Source organism: Onychostruthus taczanowskii, unplaced genomic scaffold (assembly GCF_017590055.1).
Source record: "Onychostruthus taczanowskii isolate IOZ18803 unplaced genomic scaffold, ASM1759005v1 scaffold12, whole genome shotgun sequence".
Taxonomy (NCBI): domain Eukaryota; kingdom Metazoa; phylum Chordata; class Aves; order Passeriformes; family Passeridae; genus Onychostruthus; species Onychostruthus taczanowskii.
This window is the reverse complement of record NW_024498351.1, coordinates 2,402,985-2,421,058: the sequence shown is the minus strand read 5'-3', so window position 1 is coordinate 2,421,058 and position 18,074 is coordinate 2,402,985. Positions and strand designations below refer to the sequence as shown.

The 18,074-nt window shown below is 42.8% G+C and overlaps 1 protein-coding gene across 1 annotated transcript; it reads right to left on the bottom strand.

Moving 5' to 3' along the window:
* Nucleotides 1–632: 632 nt before the first annotated feature.
* Nucleotides 633–17,074, bottom strand: FAM241A (family with sequence similarity 241 member A). The gene is made up of 2 exons (XM_041395706.1): nucleotides 16,888–17,074; nucleotides 633–4,309 (listed from the first exon to the last, which is right to left on the bottom strand). The coding sequence occupies exons 1-2, from the start codon at nucleotides 16,987–16,989 to the stop codon at nucleotides 4,064–4,066; spliced, it is 348 nt and encodes a 115-aa protein (XP_041251640.1). The 5' UTR covers nucleotides 16,990–17,074; the 3' UTR covers nucleotides 633–4,063.
* Nucleotides 17,075–18,074: the final 1,000 nt, after the last annotated feature.

Below are 18,074 nucleotides of genomic sequence, written 5' to 3'. Positions count from 1 at the left end.
TAACTGAAATCAAACCTGAAGGCTCGAATCTATTCAGGAATGAACCCTATTTCTTTTGTGCACATTCAATTAGAGTTCAAAGGACCAAAATTCAACCTTGCTACTTTAAAGAAACATAAACAACTCAACTCATGGGGCATCCTGAGCAACACAGATACATTGAAGTGTCTGCTGGATGTGGCAGAATGAACACCTTTCTGACCTGCAGAAACAAACCAAAACAACAGCTTGAAGAAGATTTGTTTTGAACCACATAATGTTCTATGTGCATCTAAAAAAAAACAAAACAAAACAAAAAAAACAACTGAAAACACCCAAACCTTTCTGTGGCACAGCAATTATCACTTCAAAGGATTTTTCACACCCCTTCACATCTGGTTTCCTTCAGAAGCTGCTCTGGATGCAAAATAGATATGCTGTGAAACAAAAGCTACTTTACACCATAACGTTGCCATTATTAACATCTAGAGCTAACATTTATTTTCTTTTAGTTTAGCATAACTTGCTGCATACAATCACAGAGATCTGATGCAGTTTATTCAGTGAACACTGCCCTATTTTATCTGGGCCCACCGTGACATTTTGAAAGGATCCAAGTAACTCTGAACAAAGCACCACAAAGAATTCATAGATCTCATTGATGGAAATACTTTTTATTAGAAAGAGTAACAAAGTGCTTCCCATTGGACTCATTCAATACAGAGTTTTTAAGAAATAGGATTTTTCCATTTTATATGGACAGTTTTGATGTGATGATGTTTCAGCACAAAGAGGGTTCTCCAAGATTCTCCTGCAGAGCTTCTCTGTACACACTATCTCAACCATTTATGCATTTGGCAGGTGTGAAGCAGCACTGAAGAGTCCATCCCTTAAAAAATGGAGGTTCTGTAAAACGCTTGCAATGTCACACTGACCAACAGGAATTATATTGTTTGTTGTTGTTAAACACAAGATTTAAGGGACATAATTCTTTCATACAGTCTTACACACAGATGCATAAATGTGCTTTCAGTTCTATCAATAATAATAATATGTAACAGCATAAAGAACATTAACAATTTTTACTATATAGACAACTGTGCAATTGCCTTTTTTTTCTTTTTAAAAATTAACCTCCTGCTTTTTTTAGCTAGGGACATCTTTTGAACATTTGGTGCTTCCTTTGCCTTCCTACTATGTCTGGATGGAATAAAGAACACAAGCAAGGACTGTTCACCCATTTCCCCCTCACTTTTGGGACACATTTATGATCAGACTTCTCTGGAGACATACACGCATCGTTTCACAGCATTCCACTTTCCACTCTTTATGTCTGATTCTATCCCAGTTCCCCTTTTTCCTTAGCTCCTCCTGCCTTCCCAGCAAATGAGAGGGAGATAGTACAGTAATAGCACAAAATTAGGACAGACATTTCAGTACAAATCGTTATATACAAGGGAATGTATGACACCAAACAGGAGAGGCGGATTATCCATGCAATGCATTCTTCTTTTTCCATATTCAGCCAACCTTACACCACTAGCACTGTTTTTTCAGGTTGTTAAAAATTCAAAACTTCTATAAAGGCCAAGACATAGCTCCCCTTAAGAGAAACCACCTAAGACATCCACTGAACACAGTATCAGCCCCAAAGCTACCCTCCCTTTCCCCAGAGTACATGTACACAAACACGAACATCGAACAAACAACTGAACTGAACTGTGCAACAGTCCCAGTTCTGCTCAGACTGAAAGGTCACATGCATATAAACAATGCCCCCACTGAAGCTGTTGGTCACACCCGTGGTTCACTGTTCCCCCTTCCTTATGTACAGAGCACAACCAGCACTTCAAGGAAATACCACATGCCATCTCACAGCACAGCACCTTCACACAACAGAACTACTGCAACAAGGGTATCACAGATCCACTCTTTCCTATGGGATGAAGGGAATTAGATGAGATCCTCTGTACAGGAACTGGATTGTGGGAAGAAAGAAAGGATTTTTTTTGTTTTACTTTTAACAACAGGATGCTTTTGTAATACGGCCCTTATACGGGAAGAGAAAACACATAACGCCACCATTCTATCTATACAAATCTACAACGATGTAAACAGATGTTCTCCTTATAGGGGACTTGAAACAAACCCAAAGCTTACCCCTAGGCACTTTTGAGCACAGAGCTCCTGGCTCTGAGTTCAGCCTGTACTTGCAGTCCAAGGCTTCCCTGCCACCAGCAGAACTATTTAACCAGGTGCCAGTCAACACAGGCTGCCATCTAACTACAGAGCTGGGCCTCAGTCCCAGTGCCCTGCAGTCCTGCTGCTCCAGCACAGCCTCCTGAATCCACGTGCAGGGTCATCTGAAGATCCAGAGAGGTGACCTGCCTCCTCAGAAGGACACTACTTGTTCATTACAAAAGCACAGAGACACATCTAGAGATGGCATTTTAGTACAAAAGACTCTAGAGGAGCTGGGCTTTCAATAACAATTATTTCCCTAACAGGAAAGTCTATAAGAACTGGGGCCAGAAGCCCTGGAAACAGCCTAACAGACAAAATGATCCATGCATAAAGCTGGATTTGAAAATCCAGCTGCAGGAACGGGACTATAGAGAACCCTTCCTTGACTTTAAAAGTATTTGAATAAAACAGCATCTTCAACTAATTTATTGTAAAAACATTTAGGAAAAAAGTCAGTGCAAAAGGTTAATTTTCTGTCAATTTCGCATTTCCTCTCTTTAAGCAAATATGTAATTTCTCTCTACCACAGATGAAATCAGTTTTGCAATTAAGTTTCTTGCTAAGAGTAATGTACAACAAATATTAAACTGGTAGCCTATTTAGCAGTAGTAGTAAAGTATAAGTAGTAAATATTCTGTCCCATTTCTCTGTTTCTCTTCAGGAGAAGCGAACTTGGAAATTGCCAGCACATCCCTGGGGTGGCTACTGGGGAGCTGAGTGAATTTTGCACCCCCTCCTGAATCTACATAAGCTACTCTCTAGGCTGTGTGGCCCATGACATGTACCTGTGGGTAGGCATTTTTTGCTGCCTAGCATAGAAAGGAACCAGTCAAGACTACTAAATAAAATGACTACCTGGTTTCAACTCCATTCTTGCCTTGCATGAGGAAACAGGTCCATTTGGCTTAGGTGCACAAAGCTTTAGCTTCTGTGGGCCCACACTGCAGCAAATGTGGGAAGCATTGAGAGATCTGGTCTGGTATCTGGTTGCTCAGCCACTTGTTACACCACCCACAGGAAGCAGACAACATTCTAGCACTGCTGTCTGGAATGGCAAGTATCCAACACTGCAGCTGGAACTACCTACAAACTCCATGAATTATCCAAATATTTATCTTAAGAAGGAGAGCTGGGGAAAAGAGCAAGCACAAAAAATAAAGGAAGAAAAATAGCAGCACAGCAGGAGCTGAGCACATTTCCAAAAAACAAGGCAGTGCTACACTAGACTTCTTGGCCAATGTAGGACTGCAATTTCTCCTGAACAACAGCTGAATTCTTGTTTGGTGTCACTAACATTTGTGTAAGAGCATTTTGCTGGTACAGGTTGTTTTCTGAGGGAGAGCTTACCATGAACTACACTACCCAAAGTTGCTTTTCTGTCTGGAAATTGTACTCATCTTACAAATGCAGGTTTGTTACCAAATCTCCCTTGTGCAGATTTAGCTTTTCAGCAGAACACTAACAAATTATGCAGATTCAGGGAACAAACAGCACATGAGCCCTCCCAGCAGTGAAACAGCACTCACACCAAGTGTCCTCTTAAAATCAGACATGAAATTTTCACTATACAAAGCAAGATCATGGGGAGAGTGGAAGGGAAAATGAAAAGCCAGTCCTTTGGCTAAGGCCCCAAGAGCACAGAAAACAGTACATTTCACACCATCATATAACAAACATCTCCTTTCTTCCCCCCAGTGGAGCAGTGCTGATTTGGTTCACAATTGAATTTTAGTCCCCCTCCTCAGAAGTTCAGCAATTTGAAGCACTGCAGCTTTTAACACATAAATCCACTGACATAGTGACAGTGTTGAAAGAAATCATCCAAATAGTATCTAAAATTTTACTGTTGTACATAAATAATAACAAGGCACAGAACAGCCACTAGTCCAAGAGCTTGTAGGCCAAGAAACCAGAGCATAACCCAGAAGAATATAATTATCACAGGTTCCACTATCCGTTCTCCAAAGTACATCCTTGTGAAGCCTATTCTGATCAGGCTTTTGTTTAGTTCTCCAAAGAGAGTCCCCATCTTTTTGTAGTCGTCTATCACAGGTTCTGTGGTGTGGTTCCTTTGCTCTTGGTGGACCTGCAGATGGAAGACAAAAAGAGGAAATATGTTGTACAGTTTTATTATTGTGATTCTGAACAAGTCTCTCATCTGGTTCTATCTGAATGCATAAAACTAAGATACACATGCAATAACTCTACTCCTACAATCAAGAGATTGAAAATGCTACATAACTTGTGACCTTGGTACAACGCTAAGGATGTAATTTGTCCAAACCTGGGACATCTGAAGTGGTGCTACAAATACATGACAGCCTCCCTCCCCTCCAGATGCCACTCTAGAGGAGGTGTAAAGCCCTCCTGCAGGTCATGCATCTTACCTGTCTGTGCAACCTGCCTGTGGTTGTCAGGACAACCACGACGGAACGAGATGTCTCTAATTTCAGGGAGGGGATTTGACTGAACTATTTCCAGAACATTTCCAGAACTAGAAGAATGATACCAAACTGTTAAACGTCAACTATGAAGTATTTTGCACTGAAGGCCAGGGAACTGAAGGGCTGCTAGTCACTGCTAAAAGAAGGGCACTGGATCTGACCAGGAAAATGACAAACATCTGTCCCAACATTGGTGTAAGAAGCCATACAAGTTTGGCAAAAGGAAGACAGGCCAAGGACTGCAGAGACACAAAGTGGTGGTATAAAAAAGCAAAGGGAAGGAGAAACAAGTTCTGGACTTTTTGTGAAATAAATGGCAGAGCAAATGCACAGGAAGCCAGAGATCTGTCTTTAAATGAAGATGCCACAGGTGAATCACTGCTGAAAACAGGAATGTTTCACCATGTAAACTGTAACTACATTAGAGCTTGAGATCCCATCTCTCTTCCCCAGTGTCCAGAGATTCTTTGCACAAAACCTTATTGCCTTGAGTTTGGGTACAACAGGGCTAACATGCTTTCAAGATGATGAACATAAGTCTTTTCTAATGCTTCCATTAGGCAGCAGTAAAAACACATACAGCAAGAACTCATAAATAATTCAGTCAACTGATCAATAGGTCCTACAAATTGCCCACAAGCTCTATGTGCAATTAGTCTACTCCCAGATTCAAAGCCAAGATGTTCCATCTTCAAGAATGAATCCTATTCTGCATCCCTGGTTCCATGGCATGGTCTTGGTAGAGAAACCGAAATTCCCTTTCACACCAGTGCCAGGCTCTCCATTAGAGAACAAATAATAAAGTGAATTACCATTCTTACAGAAACACACACAGCAAAGACCAATGGAAGCCAACATTGTTTCTCTAGGTCAGACTTTGGGCCACCACATGCAGAACCTGCTGGCTGAATGTTCTGGGTAAAGCCCTACAGCTGCTGCTGAAAGAAAAAAAAACCCAACAGTCCCTCAGCTGAAAGTACCAGGGTTTTTTTTTCTTTTTTAAAATTTACTTACTCATAAAGCGTCTGGTTTAAGCTTCAGTACTGAATCCCATACAGGGACAGGTGCAGGAAGCTGAAATAGTAATGTGTTCATAACTAATTCATAACTAATACTCTGTTCACTCTTTCTGTGGTTCTACAGAACATCCTGAGAGGGAAGACCTGAAGTACTGGAGGTTATGTGCAGACAGATACTTGCCTCTTTTCAGCCCACTTCACAGGCCCAGGTTGTTTTCTCCTCCTTACTGGATTTCCTTCAGCATATTGGCTTTAACTGTGCTTTACTTAATTCAATTTAATTAAAAGAAACATTGACTCATCTTCCAGAAAAGCAGAGCCTCTTGTGAGCCCCTGTAAACTTGGCAGGGCTGGGAACACAATGGAACTCTTATCCCTCCATTCCCAAAGAGCACAGGGAGACAAACAGACTCTGCCTACATGTATGCTGGTCACAACAACAAGGGGAAAAGAGAAGGCATGTGCTGGGAAGGGAAAATAAATGCATGCAGAGACCAGAGGGAGCATGTGACAGATGATGGTGGAGAGGATCAGAGCACAGCTCAAGCAGGGCAGAGACCACTTCAGAGAGAACAGCTGACAAATCACTACATTTTCTAGCCATGGGCGAGGGCAACCAGGAGGGGGGAAACATGCACATCACTTCCTTACCCCTGGCTTGTTAGTGGTACTCAGCAAGGTCCTGGAAGCCTTCACACAGAGCAAGCCAGAAGGCTGCCAGCAGGCACAGCTCTGCAGGTCCTGTGCAGCTCCCGCTGGGCTCAGCAGGATTAACCACACGTGTCCATGCCAGCCATGCCCTTCCTGGTGTGAGGCAGCCGGAGGACACACGACTGCGCTTGCAGCCCCGCTTGCTTTGGTAAGCTAACAGCAAGAAGCTGCACACCGTCTCTTAAACAAAGTAAACAGTAAATTCCACCTCACTTAGGCTCCCCAGGTATTTTTTATTTTTTCATTACCCCTCCCTCACCTTCTCAAACAAGATTCATGGATTCTAAAGTGATTACACACAGGGAGCTGCCAGGCACAGCAGAGACTGACAAGCGTATGTTAACTACAGAACAAGTGTCAAGTTATTTTTCCAAATATTTTTCAATCGCTTACAAAACCTTTCAAAATGATCAAGGAAATTCTCAAGACTTCAAAGTCTGCTTCAGTTAATTCAGGCTAAGTATATCTTGCTTCAGGCAACTCAGCAATAAGCAAGTGAAGCTGAGAACACATGATCAGTCATGAAACACTGATGGCATATTTTTCTTTACTATTGCATAATATTTCACATGCTGGACAAATACATTTCTTCCGAGGTGTAGCTAAAAGAGGATTAGGGCAAATGCCAGTAATGTTACAGTACTCCAAATTGCTAAGGAATAATAAATAAGTTTTAACACTGCAGCTAGAATTCCTCTCACCAACTTTCAGGGCAACAATAACATGGCATGCAACCCCATATATGTGTCACAGCTCTCAAATCATAACCTCAGAACCAAATTCTTTTTTCTTTTTTTTTTCCCCGTCAAAAAATACTTTTCTAAACAATTTTAGAAACTGGCCGTCTTCGGCGAAGACACAGTTCCCAGCTGACTCTTTAATTTTTACTGAACTATTTTCATAGGGCTATTTTCATACTAATCTTGCTGAATCAGCCTGAAGCTAGACAGACACTACCATAACAGAAAAAATGTGGAGAGAGAAATGTAACCATTCTGAGCAGCTGCACCCCTTTGTCTCTGCGAAACCAGAGCTTCCTCGTGTAAAAGCAGAAGTTTCTGTTTCACAGCTGCTATTTTAAAATTCAACAACCCAGCCTAGGCTTCATAACTTTTAAGAATAGATTGTGTATCAGGAGGGAGCAGAGGGAATTTCTTGATCTGCACTAGCCCCAGAGAAAACATGCTTTCCAGGCTTTTCCCAGCTGCTCTTGTCCTCATAATTAAGTGCCATGCATAATAAGGTGCCATGCAGGAGGCACTCCCAGACTTCATCTGCTACAGCTCAGGAGGGAATGTGAGAGAGGGCCACTTCATCTTCACTCATTTGTTTGCCTTTCCTCACTCTTTAAAACACAGGAGTGATGAAGAAATTCAGAAGCACTGAGGAACAGCAATGCAGCCAGAGATCTAGATGGGTATAGATTAGTATGTGCCCAAAATATCTCCTGAAAAGAGAGAACAGCAGCACTGTGTCCCAGACAAGAATTCTCTTCCCCGCTTCCTCCAACTGGCTGAAAGACACTCACCAAATATACACATATGGTATTATTCCTGAAGGAGAAAGAAGAACTAAATGAATAAGTCTAAACCAGAAAGTATTAGAAATGCTGATTGTATTTGTTTCCTAACCTAATGTTTCTTATCAAATTACTGTAATGAATTTCTTCTTACTGTAATTTAAATTAATTTTACATCAATATAATTTTATTTTAGACTTTCTGGAATGACTTAGTCTGAATTCTGTATCTGTCCTCTGTCAGTCTGAAACTATTCCCCCTTGTCCTATCCCTACACGCCCCTGTAAAAAGCCTCTCTCCAATTCTCTCCTTTTAGGCACTGCAAGGTGCTATAGTGGCTCCCTGGAGCCTTCTCCAGGCTGAACAGCCCCAGCTCTCTCAGCCTGTCTTGACAGGAGAGGTGCATCTTCATGCATCTCTGAGCATTTTCATGGCCCTCTTCTGGACTCATTCCAGCAGGTCCATGTCTTTCCTGTGCTGGGGGCTCCAGTACTTGCAGCACTCCATACTCAATTTTGTATTTGGTTTCTAATTTTTTATTTTAAATTATTTAAAGTTAAAACCAGAGTTATCATACAGAACAGAAAAAGAAGCATCTGATCTGCTCCACTGCTCAGCACGCAAACAATGTCCTTCACAAACCCGCTGGTACCTGCAGGTTCCCATCAACCACTCAATTTCCTCTGGTCTTTTCAGATGTTTGGTCTTTTAAAATTTCCCTCCCTATTCAAAATGACAGATTTTCATCAGCAAAGCCACGGTCTGCTGTCTCCCACTGTTTACTGGTAGAAAGTTAGAACGTGAAGATCCAAACTCTGAAAAGCTTTTATACTGAAACCTGGAACTAAATTTTCCCCTCTGTTAAGGTCTAATAGCTTAGGGGCTTTGATGCTTCAAGGAGAACCATGACAGGTCCTCACAGATGTGATGCAGGAAGCCATAAAATCACCTTTTTCAGAATGAAACCCTACAAGGAGGTCACTGAGGAGCTACTAAGTGCCAAGTTCTGTCTGCTTCCAGAACAGCTGATGCTCCTACATCCCTGAAGTGCTTCTGGAAGAAAATCCCTCAAGTAATTGAATCTTTTCCTTGACTAGCTTTAAAACAACAAAGAAGGTAAAGGCCTGCTCATCCTACTGAACTCAACTAACATCCATTCCAGTTATGTTTGTCATCAACACAACACAAAACTCCCTGTGTTCTGACCACTAACTACCCCTGCTTATGGCAAACTTCCACTCATTCGCTGAAACTCACTGCTTCCTAAACTCAGGAAAACACATGGCATGTCACGAGCAGAGGCTGCTCCACAACAGCCTGACAGGACAATCTTTTTCTTGCTTCCTATCAAAGGGTGCTTTGACCAGGCAGTGAAACATGAGATCCCATCAGGACATCCTGCCCCCACAAAGAAGCCATCTTTCAGTGAGTCATATGCTATTCCCTGGGAGAGAAGGATAAAGTTAGCACTGAACTTTTCTCAATGGCCTACGACTGATCCCTGTCTGCATGTCCTGTGTGTCATGTAGCCGGTTTATGGTCTTTTCCCCTCAAACTGCTGAGAGCACACAGTTCCTGCACCTCACCATTAGCAGATCACACCAAGAAAGTCTGCCAAGCCCTTGGAGGATGCAGAACACAAATGGATCCAAAACGGACACAAAACCACCCTACGTACTTGGGAAGTTATTTTCATGTGGTTAATCAAAAATAGCATGGGAGAACAGATTTATTTAACATTTATTTTTTCTGCTGGGAGGACTACAACAGCTCTACAGTAACCACAAGTTTCAGTTCTGTAACCTCACCATGAAGTGGCCATGTGGAAAACAGGTATAGTTATGGTTTTCCGGCATTGCATCTGCTGAAGCAGCAGCTTGATCCAGAGTTTTCCACACTTAGCCTAAGAATCTTGAGGTGGCGTGTTCAGTTTGGGATTTGTGTGTGTGTGTGTGTGGAAAAAACCCACCAAGTAACTGACTTGAGTGAAATAATTGGATAAAGTTCAAGAGCCTCTGTTTTGAGTGAGGAGGGAATAGATGAACACAAGGAACCTGCTCCACATGAAGATTGAGGATGTTAACAACAAAAACCATTCAACCACTCTGAAGGTACAAGATCCATTAAAGCAAACCAAGTAGCTTTCTTCTATTTAGTCATGACTAATGAACAGAAGAAACCTCATCAGGCTTCTCTTGCCCAAATAATTTGAAAAATTCCCACCACAGACTTAGCAGCACCAGTCTGAGTGCAAGTCTATAATTGCCTCTTTTCTTGCATCTACTGCCTGAAAGGGCATTAGACAAACATTGAACTCCAACAATGGAGGAAAAAAGGCCAATGAATTGGGAAAATAACTACTCTCCATGTAAAAGCTTATGATTTTACAGTTAAAAAAGTGCTGCTGGGCAAAGAAGGCAATGAGAAAAGACACAAAGGTATACACAATGTTCACCTCCAACACAGAAAAACAGCAGTCTCTAAATTATTTGACACGCCTCAGATCACAATTCATCATGTACAGTTATAAAAGAAAGAAAAACAATGGCATCTTTAAGAGAATTATTTCCACATTATATAGAAAATAAATCACCTTTGAGTTCCATAGCAAGCACATGTTTCATGACATCTAAATGAGACATCAAAAAACCCCTTAATAAAGAATGCAGGGATGACTTCTGAATGAGGTATTAAAAAAAGCCTAACCCTCTCATAATGAAATGCAGGGATATCCCATTTACATACCCATCTGAACTTTTTCTTTTTTTTTCCAAGTAAGAAATTTTCCCTGCAGTATTTAACTGCTCACTATTTTACTCCAGTCATGGTTATTTTTACTCCAGGGAACAGGTGGTGTGTCTGCTATCTGAAGCCCACAGACACCTAAATATCAAAAAAGGCAGTGAGATATGACTTTAAGAACAAGCTTACTTTCAAAAACATAGGAGTATTTTTCACTAAGTTGAGATGTTGACGTTCAGAAGAGAGTACCTCAGAGTTACCTTTTACAGAAGATGAAAACTGAAACTGAAAGGGGAAAAAAAAAGAGAAGAAAGTGAGCAGATGACAGAGACCAGGATGGCAGAAACCACAAGTTCTCTCCCCTGCAGAATAAGAGACCAGCTTCTGCTGGGTGCAAATAGGGACACACCAGCCAACACACAGCTACAAATATTTAATAGTTGGGTCACCAGCCATGGACATCCTGAGGGAAGGAATGATCCAATCCACTGGTATTCAGCCATGACCACCCAGCGTACTGCCATGGACAGACTCTGGAGATCTGCAGCCAAGAGCAGGTTCCAAGCTGGTGCCTCCCCTGTGTGCAAAGCACAGCCTCACCCCACTGCAGGACAGCAGCACAAGCCCTGCTGATGCACTGGCCGGGTGGGTGCCGCCTTTGTGCCTCCTACTCCTCCACACATGCAAAACAGTTTCATTACTAGGAACACCTGGCACCTGATCAGGATCTCGCCCTGCTTTCTTGTATTTAAAACATACATTACACTTAATTAAAAGAAAGTGAAATTTGCCCAGGAAGGGCAAAGTCTCCTTTTGCATCCTTTCCTAGTGTAAAATTAACAATCAGTATTTAACCTCGTAAATGTAAGCAGTAAAAAGATCTTGATATTGAGCCAACAGACTATAAAGATAACAAAATTAATTTCAACTGTCTGGAGAAAAAAAACCAAAAACCAAACAACCAATCAGCTTCATTTCTCTAGGCTAATTTTAATCTGATATTTAACTATGAAAAGAGCAGTAGATTTGGAAATGAGGAAAAAAAAACCCCTCAATTCCAGATGAAAAATAAGACAGAAAAAACTAAGTTTAACTTCTTCCTCTGGGAAAAATAAGCAAATGCAAGAAAACTAGAAAAAATTCTTAATACCAGAAGTACTTTATAGCAGCTACCAATAAAAGTGATATACTTAGAGGAAGTTTAAACAGAGGATTGCAAACTAAAGCTTGGGTTAACATTCATTTTACAGCAAGAATCTAGAAATCATTTATAAAATTGTGACAAGATGTTTCTATAGAAACAGGCAACAACATAAGAAAAGCAACAGCGCCGGATTCCCTTCAGTCGGCTTTTACAGCAACTCAAGTTTAGAATCAACAGTTGCTGGAACAAACTCTGAAATACTAGAAGTTTTGCGTTAAAGAGATGAAAAGCCTTTTCCAGACACTTTAACTTGTGTATGGGTGGAACAGAGATAGCTTCAAAAAGAATAGAGGCTTCCCTTGATAAACACAAAAAATGTCCCATAATTTCATTAGTAAATTCCTCACTAACAAAGCACCAGATGAGAAAGTGTAAAAGACAGGAACCTGGCCCAGGAGGGTCCATGGGAAAGGAAACTTGCCTGTCCCCATGTCAAGATCTACTGCCTCTCTCCCTGACTTTAGGATGCTGTTTACACTCCCTGCTCCTGCTGCTGTCCCTGTAACTTGATCCCATCTGTACTGCACTTTTACATAGAGACTAGATCAAATGCAATATCTAATCCATCTTTTCATTACACCTGAATTTCCATTCGATTTCATTTATCAGGGTCCCCTGCTAAAACTGGTCAGCTTGACTCAGCAAAAAGTTTGCAATCTCCATATATACAGCATGGTATCAAATGCACTGGCTTGCTGAAAAGCAAGAGCTGTTAATTTTGCCTTTTAAAGAGAGGCTATTTCTATTCACTTCTATCTCCAGAATACTTTTTTCTTTAAGAAAATGGGATCTTTCCATCATTCAAACAGAGCATATTATCCTATCTATTGTAGGTGCTACATATTGTAGGGTATGTTTGAAGGGTTGGGTTTTTTTCTTCAAATGCTGTTAAGCCCCAGAAAATTTAATAATGCTTTTAAGAAAGTTATTATCATCTATTATTTTATAGTTACAAACCTCTGCAACAAAATTAATTTATCTGTAGAGCCAGAACAAATTTGGGATTAAGTCCTCTTTGTCAAGTATGACTACTTTTGGAAACAAATTCCAACAACTGTGAGCAGGAGAAACCTACAATTTTCAGATTATCTCAGTTTGGAATAAATTAGAAATAGGTTTCCAGCCTCAGGCAATGCAATTTCCACATATACAAGCGTACTTTAAATAATTTTTGATCATTACTGACTTATGACTGAAATTATGCCATTCTAACACAGCACACAACCACCCAGTGGAAGACGAAGATTTTACAGAAGGCATACCACGGACCTGTTGATATTATTCTCTAGTTGTGTTTCTGCTCTCCCTCCCCATTCTGGAGAAATTCTAGTGATACTGTAAAGATATTCAAAAAGTTCAGGACTTGAACTTAGTTGAGACACCCATACCTCCTCAACAAAGTTCTCAATTCTCAAAGCACCTCTAAATCTGAAGCCATCTATTAGAAGATAAAATACTCCACTTACAGCCATAAAACACTGTTCAAAATAATAATAAGACATCCCAAAGGCTTACAAACTCAGGTTGATGAAAAGGTGACAGTCTATGCTAAGAGATCTATTTGCAAATACACATATAACTTATTAACTCTGCACTTAAACATTTTCTAGAAGACTTGGTTTTACACTTGAACAGCACTGTGGATTCTGTGTATCTTAAACCAGCGTGGAGATCCTGGCCTCACTGTAGCAACTGGAAATTTTTTTATTGCCTTCAGCATCGATTACAAGGAACTAAACCTCATTCTTGCCCAGACACGGAACTGCCCACAGCTCAAAGCACAGCAGGCAGTGCCACAGCTGTCAGGAGCTCCACTGTGACACAGAGTGGCTTCAGAGTGCCTCTAGACAGACAGGGGGCTGTGCATCCTGCCAATGCCACCTCATGCCCTGCTGCAGGGCATGTGCAGGATGCAGGTGATGAAAACGCAGGACTCCTGCATCAACTTTTATTAATACACGCTCACGCTTTTCTATTCTTATTTAATAGTTTAATTCATAGGTGTTGATGAGATTAGAATGCAGTAATGTGACAGTGGCCAACCTATTTTAGGAAGTGGGTTAGAGAAGGAGGTTTGAGGTCCTTATCTCTAGTGATGTTGAAAATACAGGACAATTTATGTGTCTGACTAATAACTATCAACAGTTAGGAAAAAAATGTGATCTTGAGGGGCAAAGCAAAAACGTACTCCCATGGCTTCAGGAGCAGCTGAATTGTTGGGTGTTTTCACTTACTACTTCTGAACCCCAGCACTGCAATACAGGAGAGGTGGAAGAAACTACCAAGGTCCTGCAGTGCTTTGAAGACTAAATTAGGTGAAATTACCTTTGCATGCAAACCTACAAAGGACACAAATCAAATTATCATCCAGTTCAGCTTTCAAATCTAATCACAGAAGTAGGTAATTCTACAGTCTATTGCAATGATGAATTTCAAAGGCTATGTATAACATTTAGTTACACATCCATCCATTTGGAATGTACGGATATGCAACCGTCCATACAAAAATGTACCTGTCAGTAATTTCATTAAGCATGCCTGTGCTGACACAAAAATGGGCTTCAATAAAAAATTAAAGCCAGAGGGTTTGTCATTAAATAGATTTATTTCCTACAGGGTGCTCTTTCTTAAAAAAAACATAAATTAAAGGGTGTACTCATTATTACTTAGGTCCTGCTTATCAGGAAGGTATTCAAGGTATGATCTTACACAAACTGTGTTTATTTTGCAGGAAATGAGAAAAAAAAAATCACACGCAGGTTTGAAGCCCCAGATCCTCACCTAAAAGTCCCCCTCAAAAAAGGCCAAAGGATTTTCTCTCATGCAGGCTTTACTTCACACCAGATGAGAGAAATAAGAACTTATACCAAAAGAAAAGCAGATTTTGACTCCTTTCTTTTGCACGGTACATACGACTAAAGCGGCGCACGCGTTCATAGTTCAGGAGAGAACACGGAACAGGAAAACACAGGCTGAGGACCAGAGGCTGTGTTGGCAGTGCAAATACCCTCAGCAAACACAGCAGCAGCGCTGGGCCTCCACCAGAGACTCCAATAAGGACCCAGCCTGGAAACAGGATCCCTGCCCGCTGGAATGGCAGAGGTCAGCAACAATTCCTCCATGAGAGCAAAAAAGGTACAGAGTGTGACATGGCTTGGTGACACAGGAGCCCCTCCAAATCAAGCTACAAGTTTGTTCTTCTCTTGAACAAGAGAATCTGGGACTTTCTGTCAAAGTTTGCAGCAAGTGTAGCTATCACCAACTCCTTGTGTCCTTATGTCTTCCCTACACATAAAAAGAAAATAATACTACTTATTTATCCAATTATTATTATTTTTACTGTTACTTTATCCAATATTTAAATTCTCTCTGTATATTAAATATAGGCAGGTGATAATTCTTATTTCCAAATCTACTTTATTATTTTCCCAACTGGCTGCACCTCAGTATGCACAAAAACTACTCTGTGCTATGACAATGAAACATATCCAATGAACAGGAAGGATGTTCTCCTTCTTCCTTGTGGCATATTTAAAATCTCTGCTATCCTATTGTTACGCCCCAACTTGTCAGAAAGGGCGAGGATCACTATCTGTGCTTGAGAAAAGTGGAAAGAGAATTTGTCAGCCATGTGTGGCTGTGGCCACCCAAGCAGTACATTTACCAATGTAAATTTCAAAATGTGTTTAGGCACCACTGAAGGCAGCTCTTCAGCCTGCACCATCCCCTGAAACCACAACACACCCGTCGCTAAGAAGCAGCTGTAAACTGCAGGGAAAAGCTCCTTGGCGAGGAATTACAACTAGTTTGAGCACAGTGATGCATGAGATGATCTGATGCAACTTTTTAACCTCTCTTTCCAGGAAGGAGAGTAACCAGAACCACCAAGTATTCCTTACTTGCTTCCTGTGACATCCTGCAGGAGGGCTTATGGACACAGAGAGGACTCTGAGCCTCCCTTGGTGCATGTGTCCTTACCCTACATTCGGGCATGTGCTCTGCTCTGCCCCATTTTTCTAGAGAAAGGGCTAAGAAGATGCGCTGACTTACGTAAACGTGGCTAAGTGAATTCTCAAGTACCAGAATCCTTCAGCGTGGCCCGCTTCTAGATGTCATGTCAGGCAAGTACTACCAGATACTTTTCAATATTAAACTATCTCAACTGTGACATGGCTCATTTACGTGCAGAGCATCTTATAAGAATTTTCAACAAAAATGATGAACGCAATCAAAACCATCCAGAAATTACTTATGGATGCGCTCCCGCAGCTCTGTTTGCCCCGGTGCAATCATGAGTGCTGGTACATTTCAGGGCAGATCATTGCATTCTACTATTGTGCGTGAAAAAGGTCGTGTTTTTTTCCTTTAAATGAAACATCAATAAAGGTGCATCAAGAGCACTGCCTTTGTCTAAACATCGGGACGATGCCGTCTGCAAAACAAAAGAGTGCCTGGAAAGGCAGTTTACAGCTAACAATAGGGAAACGGCTCCTAAGCAAAAAGCCCACTTCCATGCCATAAGAAATATAGATTCTGAAGCAGACAGAAAAAAAATAAAAAGAGTCGGTGTTTTCCTCCAATTACAGCATATTATGTCTCCTAAGTAGTACAGAGACTAAAAGCTTAAAATACTCAAATGAACGAACACAAGAGCTGAACTACTGTGGGGAATTCCGGGGATGCAAAAGCACCCTGGTTATTTCCAGCGAGATGCATGTGGATGCCGTGCCGGGACTACCCTTGGACATCTGCTCCCCTTTTCCTCCAGGCGGACTAAGCGTCCCGGAGGGAAGAACGGGGGTCAGGAGGGATACCCCAGCAGCTGGCGTGGGCAGCCCCACGCAGGTTGCATAAGCCCCGCCGCAATGGAGCGTTACCCGGGAGCGGCTCGCACGGGTGGGCTGTACCGGGAACGCCACGGCAGAGAGATCAGAAGCGTCGCCGCTTTTCTGCCGTCGCCCGGCGGCGGGGGCAGCCCCGGAGCCGCGGCCCGCCCACCCAGACCCCTCACGGGCGGGCACCCACCTGCTCCTCCGGGCGCCGCCGGTGCCGGGCGGCCGCCGATCCCGCTTCCCGCTCGCATTCGCCGAGCGGCGCTGGCGGCGGGAGCTGCGCCGCCGAGCCCATGGCTGCTCCGCGCCGAGCGGGACCGAGCGCTGCCCGCGCTCCCGCCTGCCGGGGCGGGACGGGGCCCTCACGGGGTCCGCGGGAGCGGCGGTACGGAGGGAGGAACGGAGGGAGGGCGGCGCCGCGGCAGCGGGGGGCGGCTCCTGGCAGCGGCCCCGCCGCGGGGATGGGGGGCCCGGGGCGGGGAACCTCCAGCTGCCGGCTCCCGCCTCGGGCTGGGCGGGCGCTTGCTGCTCGTTGGAGCGAAAAATGAACAGCCCAAGCGCCCGATTTCTAAAGCTTTTATTAAAAGCAGGAAGTGCCAGGTGTTAATAAAGCGTTAATTTTAGCACAACTCCTCGTTGGTGTGTCCCTGGGGAGGAACGGCTGCCTCTTGGCAGTGTGAGATGTGGCATTCGCTGTTCCTCCCTCGGGAAAGGGGAAACACTGGCCTCGCTCTTGCGAAGCTGCTTGGATCGTGTCTTCTGCTCTTTAAAAGGAACTAATGCACATCAGGAAGAAGGAAACGCAACAGCAGACCCCGAAAATAAGACTTAGTGTATGGACAATGCCAGGGAAGGTTTAGAATGGATTTTAGGAAAAAATTCTTCACTGAAAGGGTGGTCAAGCATTGGAACAGGCTGCCTGGGTGAAATCACCATCCCTGGAAGTATTAAAAGATGTGTAGATGTGGCACTTGGGAACACAGTCCGGTGGTGAACTTGGTAGTGCTGGGTTAACAGACTCAGTGGTCTTAAAGTTCTTTTCTAAGAGATTCTCTGATTCTGCATTAATGAAGTGCCTCTGCACAGGGTGTGCCTGGCTCCCACTTTGAGCACCACCCTCCCTCTGTAGAGAGAGCTCCTGCCAGCCCTGCACACCTTATCCATGCTGTCCACCCCAGTACAGGAAGGACAGAGTCTGAAAGGGAAGCTGCATTTCTATGTGTGACATTCCCAAGCTGTGGTGGGACTGCTGTTGTCATCCTTATGCATCTTTTCTCCTCGTCCAGTTCATGCACTATTGGTGGCAGGTCTTGGCTTGGCTCAGTTTTTGTTCCATAAGCAATTAGTGGAGGTGCTAACAGGTTGTGTCTGACTTCCACT